This window comes from Rhagoletis pomonella, unplaced genomic scaffold (genome assembly GCF_013731165.1).
Source record: "Rhagoletis pomonella isolate Grant_MI unplaced genomic scaffold, Rhpom_1.0 Rhpom_scaffold_00003, whole genome shotgun sequence".
Taxonomy (NCBI): domain Eukaryota; kingdom Metazoa; phylum Arthropoda; class Insecta; order Diptera; family Tephritidae; genus Rhagoletis; species Rhagoletis pomonella.
Genome location: NW_023458557.1, coordinates 97,170,607 through 97,180,761, shown reverse-complemented (window position 1 = coordinate 97,180,761; position 10,155 = coordinate 97,170,607). Strand labels below are relative to the sequence as shown.

General features: G+C 33.2%; 2 protein-coding genes across 2 annotated transcripts in view; one reads left to right on the top strand and one right to left on the bottom strand.

Moving 5' to 3' along the window:
- The window catches only part of LOC118735905, a gene marked incomplete at its 3' end in the record, with an annotated part of 539,363 nt that overhangs the window by 272,798 nt on the left and 256,410 nt on the right, over nucleotides 1-10,155 (bottom strand).
- LOC118735907 overlaps nucleotides 1-10,155 on the top strand; it is a 97,667-nt gene that overhangs the window by 42,698 nt on the left and 44,814 nt on the right. Inside the window, exon 7 of the mRNA XM_036465932.1 lies at nucleotides 3,853-3,986. Coding sequence (XP_036321825.1) covers nucleotides 3,853-3,986 — 134 coding nt within the window. The remainder of the gene's footprint in view (nucleotides 1-3,852; nucleotides 3,987-10,155) is intronic.

The window sequence follows — 10,155 nt, the reverse complement described above, 5'->3', positions numbered from 1 at the left end:
TTCATATTCATATTCATATTCATATTCATATTCATATTCATATTCATTATCATATTCATATTCATATTCATATTCATATTCATATTCCTATTCATATTCATATCCATATTCGAACTTATATTAATATTCATATTCGTATTCATATTTATATTCATATTCCTATTCATATTCATATTCATATTCATATTCATATTCATATTCATATTCATATTCATATTCATATTCATATTCATATTCATATTCATATTCATATTCATATTCATATTCATTTTCAAATTCATATTCATATTCATATTCATATTCATATTCATATTCATATTCATATTCATATTCATATTCATTTTCAAATTCATATTCATATTCATATTCATATTCATATTCATATTCATATTCATATTCATATTCATATTCATATTCATATTCATATTCATAATCATATTCATATTCATATTTACATTCGTATTCATATTCATATTCATATTAATATTCATATCCATATTCCATGCATTCAGTGCACAATAAAATGAAAAGCTTTTGAGGCTTATGATGAAAGATCTTAGCCAAAGTGGAAAAACAAAAAAGCAAAACGTTGGAAATAATGTTTTTAAATATTTTTTTTATGTATGTAAGTACATAAATTCAACCTTTAGAAATGGTCAGTTGGCTGTAAAAATAAAATTCAGTTGTCTCTCATCAAGTATCCATTCTGTAAGCTTACACACAAGAACATGTCCATATGGATGTACATACATACATACTAACCTATCTCAACTTTAACGCAATGCAGCATGCAGTTTGCGCTTGCAACTGACAGCTTTCCAAGTGCATTTACGCGAAAGTATGCACGCACGCGCTCTCCCAACCAACATTCAACAGTCAAAATGCATTGCCAGTAAAGCATGCGTTAGCTGGCATATGACAGATGCAATGACAATGCAAAAATCGTAGTGAATGGATGAAAAAATTGCACGCGAGTAGCAAGCAATAAAATTCAGAAACATGTGAAGAAAACTGCCAAAACAAAAATGCGAAAGAATACATTTTTGCGCAATGTTATCAAGTACGAGTACGCGCTCGCATGAAAAAAATTCCCTCATAGCTTGTATGTATGTATATGTATATATATATATTAGGATGCATCACTGCATATGAAAAAAAATAATAATAATAATAATAATTGGTGCTATGTTTTCTTCGGAATTAAACAATTTATGATATTTTCAGATTTTCGAAAAAAAATATTTCAAAATGCTTGCGAAAATCGGGTTATTTATAAAAGAAATTAGAGTTTAAAATATTTTTTCCAAAAAATCAATTATTTTTTAATTTAATTTTAACATGTCTGCATAAAAATTTTTACAATCCTAATTAAAATAATGAGATCTTTGGAGGTAGTTGCAAAAAGGTATTGGAAATTTTTGTTTTGGTTGAGGCACCCTAATGTGCATACATTTATACGAAAGGTTTGTGCGCTACTATCAACTCTGATCTTGCCACTCGCCTCAATTGTGTATGCACAAGTACATTGAAAATAAAAGTTTTGTTACAATAACATTTTTTCTGCAGTAGCAACAACAGCAATGCACGCTCATGTGCTCTTATTACACTATAGGAAAAATCACAAGCTCTGAAATTTTATGTCACGTTGAAACACGTAAACTTTATTGCCAGTCGCAGAATACGAATCTGTATTCTGCTTTTCCAGATCAGGTCATTTACCCCAAGATATTTAAACTTAAAAAAAAAAAAATCGTGGTATAAAAAAATCAAAATGTAAAAGGAAAAAATTAAAAAAAGATTAAAAATTATTTGTACATTTTTTCGTTTGTATTAAAGCCAGTTCTTCTAGGTATGCGTAATACATATATAATTTTTTTGTATGAAATATGATCAACAAAGAATGTTACTCATACGCCATGTTCCATTATATTTTTTTAAATTTTTCTCTGTTAAAGTTTAAACTGTTTTTCATTTGTAATTTATGAAAATATCCAGGGAAAATTACCTGATCTAGAAAACCCTAGAAAACAAGTGCGTGATCTACGGCCCAAAATTAAGTATACGTGCCTCGGCGTTTTTATGTCAATTTAACGTTCCTACGGTGTTATTTATTTAACCCGATTTACGTTGCGCCCTTTTATTTGTTGTTGTTTTTTTTTTATGAGTTTTGCCTAGCATGCGAAACTCGCGCGCTGATGGCAGCATTGTCATCTTTCAAATGCAGTTGTTGGCATCAAAATTTGGGTTAACATGCCACACACATGCTCAATTTTCAGTTCTCTGCTTATTTTTTCACTGGCGTTGGTATGGCTGCTTTGGGCGGCTTTCACTGCCAGGCACTCAGCAGCAGCGAACAATTTGCAAAAAAGCGACAATAACAAAAGCACTTAAAGTGCATGCAAAGATGCCAATACGCATACACATATGCAAATACATACATACATATGTACACACAAAATTGGTGACTTAGTGGTTACTCTTCTCTAACCCGCCGACCCGCCGACCCGCCCTCTTCCCTCCCGAATCACCACTTCACATGTGTTTGCTTAAGTTTTCGCTGACAGTTTATTGTAGTAGTTTACGTACATTTATTTTTTGACTGAATTTCTATTTAACAATTTTTTTTTTCGCTTGCCATCTATTCTAACTGTCGCTATTGGCGTTGCCATTATTGTGCTTGTGTGGACATTACAGCGCGCGCGGGCAAAGTATGTCTGGAATTCCTTTCTCATTGTTGCTTGTCGCCCTAATATACAGAAGCATTCCTGCATGCGCTAGTAGAGCGCCAAACCTAAACACTAGAGGTGTCCTTCATGGTTTAGATTTCTCGTTTCGACAAACAGATCCAATGTATAGGGCAGTATTTTTTGACTGTTGCTCCTTTTTACTATTTGGGTTGGAAGAACTCTTATCATTACTTTGATTTAAAATTACAATAAATTTACGTTGAGAATATTGTATATATGTTTGGACATCCATCTGTTTTATGACCAAGCAAATATTAATCAAGCACTTTGAAAACATTTTTATTTTTAAAGCTTAGCTAAAAATTAATGCATTAAAGACTGTTGTTAAAAAAGTTATTGACTCCCCTTCCCTCTTCTTGGAAATAAGTTTCGATTGATAGCCTGTCAACTTTGATTTAGTACATTTATTCTCATGGAATAGGTACATCCCTAATGTGCAGCCATATGTACTTATGCTTGTACGCACATACTTACATATGTATGTGAGTAGTCGCATTCTTGTGCGCTTGACGCGCTTATAACACTCTTTACAACACTCGCACAAAAATGTCAAAATAAAGTCACTAAATTGTCAAAACATGGTTCTTTTCTGGTTGAGAGCATCAACAGCGGCGGCGCCTTTGTCAGCATAAAAAAGCAAAAACATGGCGGCGAGCAAACATGCAATTTTGTCAAATTGCTTGACTTACATTTTCAGACTTGAGCGAATTGCAATGCAAATTATTGAAGAGGATCAAAAAATATTTTATGTAAAAAATATTAAAATATAAATGGCTACTTTCAATTTGAACTTAAAGACGCAGACATACACTATACATATTTAAAGCATTTGTTTTTGGAGTAGTCAAAACTGGTGAAAATGTTGATCTGATTTTTGGGTTGTGCCTCTCTTGAAGATGGTGTGTGATATGTAGATACATAATTCCTTATTTTCAAAGTATTCAAGTAAACCATTGGCTTCTTCATAAAACATCGGCATTTGCTACTAAGTTGCTGCAATTTTATGAGTAATGCCACCAATTGCCATTTTTCGGCAGTTATTACCTCTGCTACGTGTTTTACGCAAAGTTCAATATAAAATTTACATATTTTTATTCTTTTTCAGCGCACTGGTTTCATCACTCTAGCTGTTGGTATGATTACTTCGGTGCTTTTTGGTTTCATATTTGGCTTATTGTTGGGTACAACTGACATGCCTTGGGGATCAGGTGACTGGCCGACAGCGGAAATGAGTGGCAGGTAGGTGATAATTAGACTATTAACTAATCCTTAAGTTGTTGGTCTCTCAGACCACGACACAATTTTTAGATTAAAATTAATATTTCGTATACTCGCTAATAAATTTCACACTACGAATAGCTTTCACTGGGTGTGCCAGGAGTTAATTACGGTAGCGAGCAAGAGCAAAGGTGTGCAATTAAAAGAGCAGTTATTTGCTCACGCAAATGGTGTGTGAGACCAACATCAGCATTGATGTATGTAACTATTTTTCGATTGTTTTTTAATTTTTCCTACCTATCAAATAATATCTGTCCGGAAATCTGACAGAAACTTCGAGCAGTACTAATATTTTTATTAATTGCTGTAAACGATATAAGAAATCAACGTCGAAATGCGAAGAAAAATTCCTCACTAAAAACATTCCCTAATTCCTAGCCATTGTGAAAGTTGCCAAATTTTTTATGTACTTTTATTAATTTGAAGTATTTTTATTGTGAAACATTATTTTTGTTAAAACAAAAGTTTAGCTTTTGTTATGTAGTTAACGGTTAAGGTAAGAGCAGAAATATTTTCATATTATCATAAATAAAAAAAAATCTATTTTTTATTGGCGTGGCCTAGCGGATAGCAACAGATTGTAATTAATGGAAATGAAGTGTTTTTTACTGCCAAAATAGATTGAAAATTCTGTATGAGGGAAGAAAGCAAATGTGTCTGATATAGAATGAAAATTAATTTACAGTAGGAAAGAAGAACTTTAACTTTAGTTTATGTAATACAAATGCATATACATACATATGTACATGTTATAATTTTAACTCGCGAGCCTTTTTTACTATGTATTTTCTCGACCAAACTCACTGCTAATGACAAGCATAGCATGCGGCCCTGCAGAACATGCACTAAATTTTTCCGACCAAAACACTAAACGCAACCACATTTACAATCACAGTGCTGGCCGCACATCGCGTAATCCTCAGGCGTTGACCATTGAATATAGTACAACGAAATTTACCTAAAATTTGCGCCAAATTCGGCCAAATAGTTTTTAGGCCAACAAACCGTTGTTGTTTATGTAATCATTTGCCTTCGCATGTGTGGGGCGTTGAGTACGAAAAAGAGTATGTGTGAGTGTGGCTCCTAAATCTGCGGTTAGGATCATGTTTTCAGCTATTGTTATGTCGTTGTTCCAGGTTGTTGTTCGGTTGGTCAATACGCCAACACACAAATACCGGTTTGTACTATGTTTTGTTTACATTTATGTAGATACCTATGCAGGAAAGGTACGATGTACATATAACTGGTACATATAAATGTTTGGTACTGCGCCCAAAATTCATACAGCAACGCAGCCACACATTCAAATAATCTAAGGTTTTTATTGTTTCAAGTAAATTGTTGTAGTATTCGCCTAAATTCTGTATGGTGGTAACATTGGCTCATAATGTGCGCCAATAAATTACGAGTCCTTATACAGTGGCGGCAAAATAAATAGCGCCGCGACATTTTAACAAATTTTGGCTATTTTACTTTTATTTATTTAGTGTTTAATATTTTTATCAAAGTATAGCTCACTAACCAACAAAATCATGTAAGTCCGAAATTCACACTTTGCTTAAATATTATGAAAATCCGACAAAGTTTCATCAAAACTTCACACTTTTTAAACATTATGTACGAAAATATGGTAACACAAGGGAAACTGCACAATCCTGTCAGCAAAAAAATTGCAAAAAATCAATCGTAAGTCCTAGTTATTTCAAACTTGCACTTTATTATGCGTACCTATAAATTTGTACGTATAAATTTTGAAATTTTTATGAAAATTTGTGGTAACTAGTCACATAAATCTTGTACCAATTTTCAAATTTCGACTTACATGATTTTTGTTAGTTAGTGAGCTACACTTTTAAAGAAAAAATAATAAACATCAAATAGACAAAAAAAAAAAGGCCAAAACTGGTTAAAATGTCGCGTCCCTATTTATTAGCCGCCACCAAATGCACGCGTTAGTGTGCTTATGTGGTTGCTCATGTTAGCAATGTTGTTCACGTTGCTGTTTAACAAGACACAATTACAACTATTCCAGAAAAAATTTATCGTCCGCGCTCACCTAAATTCAACCGATGTTTCCATAGAAGCGATGGTATGCTTTAAAACACTAAAAAGCAACTAAAATTATAAAACCGTAATATATATGTAGGTTTGAAAGATAGCGGCCGATTTTGCTTCAAGATCGGAGCTCCAAATTAACCAAACAAAATGGAGTTTCTTGAATCATAATACAGAAGAACGATTTTGTTGTAATTGGTATTGACGTTTTTGTCTGTTGGCTTAGAAACTTAAATTTGTTGACCACCTCTGCTATGCATAGTGTGCAGATGCAGCTCATCTATTTTATAACGGGATTCATAAGCAGTAGTTGTCTGGCGTTTTGACGGATCTTCAGTCAGGTACACTGCATGCTACTTCAATCTTCAGTCCATAGTTGATAGCCGGTTGTACGATCTCTTTCTATCCAACAACGCGACCTTGCCTTTGTTCCGAGCGCTGTGGGAAAGCGGTTCGTAGGCCACCTTTCGGCTCTGCATTTGGCATTGCCTTCACTATACCCATTGTTCGTTGATAAATTTGTTTCGATTTTAGTGCATCCAGATCGTTTTCTGCCAATAAGAATCCAATTTTTTTGAATTCGCTGAACCCACCGGTTTTTTATTTTATCTTCTTTTAATTTTCTTTGGCTTTTTTACTTTTAGGGGCGGTTTAATATTTTCTTTTGCAAAAGTACTACGTCTAAATCTTCTGTCTAAATCATTTTCAAAAGAGGGTCTTCATGTGAAATGTTCAAGTTAATTTGCGTTTTTAAAACTAATATTTTGATGATGTATTTTGAAACGAATTTCCATCATCCCTTGTCAAATTTGGAGACAAACCGGTTTCGGCGTTGTGCCATCTTCAGTGTCATTTTTCGTGAACGAAATTCGTTCCAAAATACGAAACACACACCCACCCTGTCGGAAACAACAACAACCAAAAAGGAAATAATATTTTAATACCAATTTCAATAAAGTTGATATTGTAGCGACGTATTCTAAAAAGAATTAAAATACTACCGTAAATACGACACTTATTTCCTCAGAGCCTAAATCACACAGCATAAAATTAAATGTAAAACCACAAAGTACTCTGCGTTCGTCTATGTATATGTATGTTATTATGTATGTACTACTTATTTACTCTGGATACTTGTGAAGCTTTCAATTATCTAATTAAGTCTAATTACATTACGCAAACACACAAGAAACAATAATACAATTTATGAAGTGACAAGTGAGAAATGAGGCAGCCACCACAAGCTCAGCCACATAAGTACACCAACAAGTAAAAACCATTAAGCAACATTCAAAGTATGAACAAATAAATTTAATGAGCTTTTACAAAAATTGCCAGTGACTGTCATTATTTTGAACAATGACACACTTAATTTACTGATACAACATTTTACTCTCATTTTCGCATTTGCTTGGACCTTGAACTTAGTTTATTTGGTGCTTAATATTACATGTACATGCGTATATACATAGATAGACTCCACAACTAAGTGAATTCATACTTGGTAAACATAGTCGCGGCGCTTAAGTCTAAATCAATTTTGTCTACTAGCTGCTCGCTACAACTCTAATTGTATGAAAGATTTACGCACTCAACACTAATTAACTGCGCCATCTTTCTTTCATGTGACTCCTTTTGTTAGCGGCGAGACGACTTTAGAAGCAAAATAATTGTAGAAGAAATTGAGAACAGCTTCAACTTGCCTCCAAAGTGGAAAGAAAACCGAACATAAAGCTTAAAAGAGTAGCAAAGTTTCCACTTTTTTTTTTGGTCAATATTTATGGTCATGCGTAGGTGGATATTATTGAGTATTACACTGTGCGACCACTTTCAGGGTTATGAAATCAAATGGGAAGCTACCCAAATAAGTCGATAGTACCAAACCAGGGTAGCAAAACAAGAGTGCAACAATTTTTAGTACCAAACCAGGGTAGCAAAACAAGAATGCAACAATTTTTAGGGTCATGGAATTTAATCGGGAAACGGTTGTAAAACTATGTACATACATATGTATATCCACTCATAGTTGAGCTTTTTCAGTGTACTTATCTGCTCCAATTTCTTTGCATACGTATTATTCAAAACAATTTAAAGCACCTGGTAGGTTGGTCGCCAAAAGAGTACCGTAGGAACTAGTTTGTAAAATAGTACCTAAGCTGTGACATTTTTCCTATTAGCATAAGGTACTCATAACATGTTTTACTTATGTAGATACAAGACGTATGAAGAAGAAGAACGAAATGAAGATACAGAAGAGTAAGTAAAAAGAAGAGCCTGATGAAAAGGATTTAGTGGATGTTTATGTTACATTAGGCAATGAATATAAATACATTTTTTTTTTATTCGTCGAGAAAAATGGTAAAAAAAATATCAAATACTCCTCTAGTAAGGAGAACTTATAGTTTTAAAGAGAGTTTTCGACCGAATTTAATTGTATTTCAATGCGCTGCAGGAGCTAAGGTTTAAAGGCAAAGATCTTTTAAAAGCAAGCTATCTTTGCGAAATCCTTTTAGAAGTTTGTTAGCGTAGATCAATAACAAATTTGTTGCACGGTGTTATTAGACGAAAGCAGAAGCGACATATGAACATATGCAAGAGATATATTACATATTCTTATAATATTTGTATGTTTGTGTACATTAAAGTGTTTTTGCAAGGATATTTCGAAAATAATTTTTTTATTTTATTTTTTTTTTCGATGACAAAAAAATTCGGCAATAAAAAGAAATTTTTAAATATATAGTTCTATATGAATGATCAAAATACTTCCTTAACAAAAGGTTTAATGATTTTTGGTGAGCTTTATTTTACTGATACTAGGGTGGTTCGATAGGGTGATAAAAACTGAGAGCTGGTGAGCTGATACTGGAACGGGGTATTTGAACCAAAAAAAAAACTTGTTTCTCGAGACAAAACATCGATATATGCAACTTTAAGATCCGGCTTGAAATGCCGAATATATGACGAAAAATTTAAATGTGAGACCCCCATGTTCAGTAAAAAAAAAAAAAAAAACATTTTTTCGAAACTGCCTTTTATTTAAATATTTAGCGTTTGAGTTTAACGGGTCAACAATTTCTCTATAGCCAGGTTTTTTTATAAAAATCCCTTTGGTTGTCAAACAAATGAGCTTGGTCCTAAAGTATCTGAAATTTAGAACCACAACCTGTCAAATGAACAAAGTCTACTGGCAGCAGAATACAATTGTCCATGAGAAAATAAAGGTCATACAAAAAGCGAGAATGATTAGAAGCTATGTAAGTTGGAACGAAAACGGCAAAAGAGTGCCAAAATAGGCGAGGGATAAATATACGCAAGCCAATTGAAATGCCACTTAAAACTTCACAATCTAAATATGTAGTTTTAATGCATTTGTTACACACGCATGCGAGTACCATTAATTTATGTTGCGTATACGGCACGGTGCACATTATAATGATACGATATGCGATACGATACGAAAGCGACATTGATATGCAGAGTACGCGGGAAAGTACTAAATTCCATAAAACTTTACTCATCCACAGAAAAATACCTTTCTAATGGTATTCTTGGTTTCGAAATCGATCCGGTACAATATCCAAACGAATGCACACATACGTTGCACAACGTAGATACTGGAATCTAATAAGAAGTATTAATCCGCTATACAATGGCAAAAATATTAGCCAGTAAATAGCGCTTAATAAAATGCAAAAGCAGTATGGCGCATAAAAAGTGAAAAGTGCAGATGCAAATCTCTTGATTTCAAACCACTATGCCTACCCTAGATCAGGGCTGCAGATTTTAATATGTGGAAATATGGACTTCCTCTCATAAATGTTTCTTGGTGTGATTTTTCTTTCACAAAATACCATAGGTGCACCCACATGGTTCATCAGAATCGATAAGAAAATTATTGCAATATTCGTCATTATACTTATGCATACATACATACGCATTTATATACCAATTTTTCTCCCACTAGAGACTGAATTTTAAGTCTCCAAGCTCGATTTTTAGCAGCATAAATTTAATCATTGCAACTCATTCTTTAGCCTTTTTCCGATTTTATATTCAAATAAAAACAAATAGA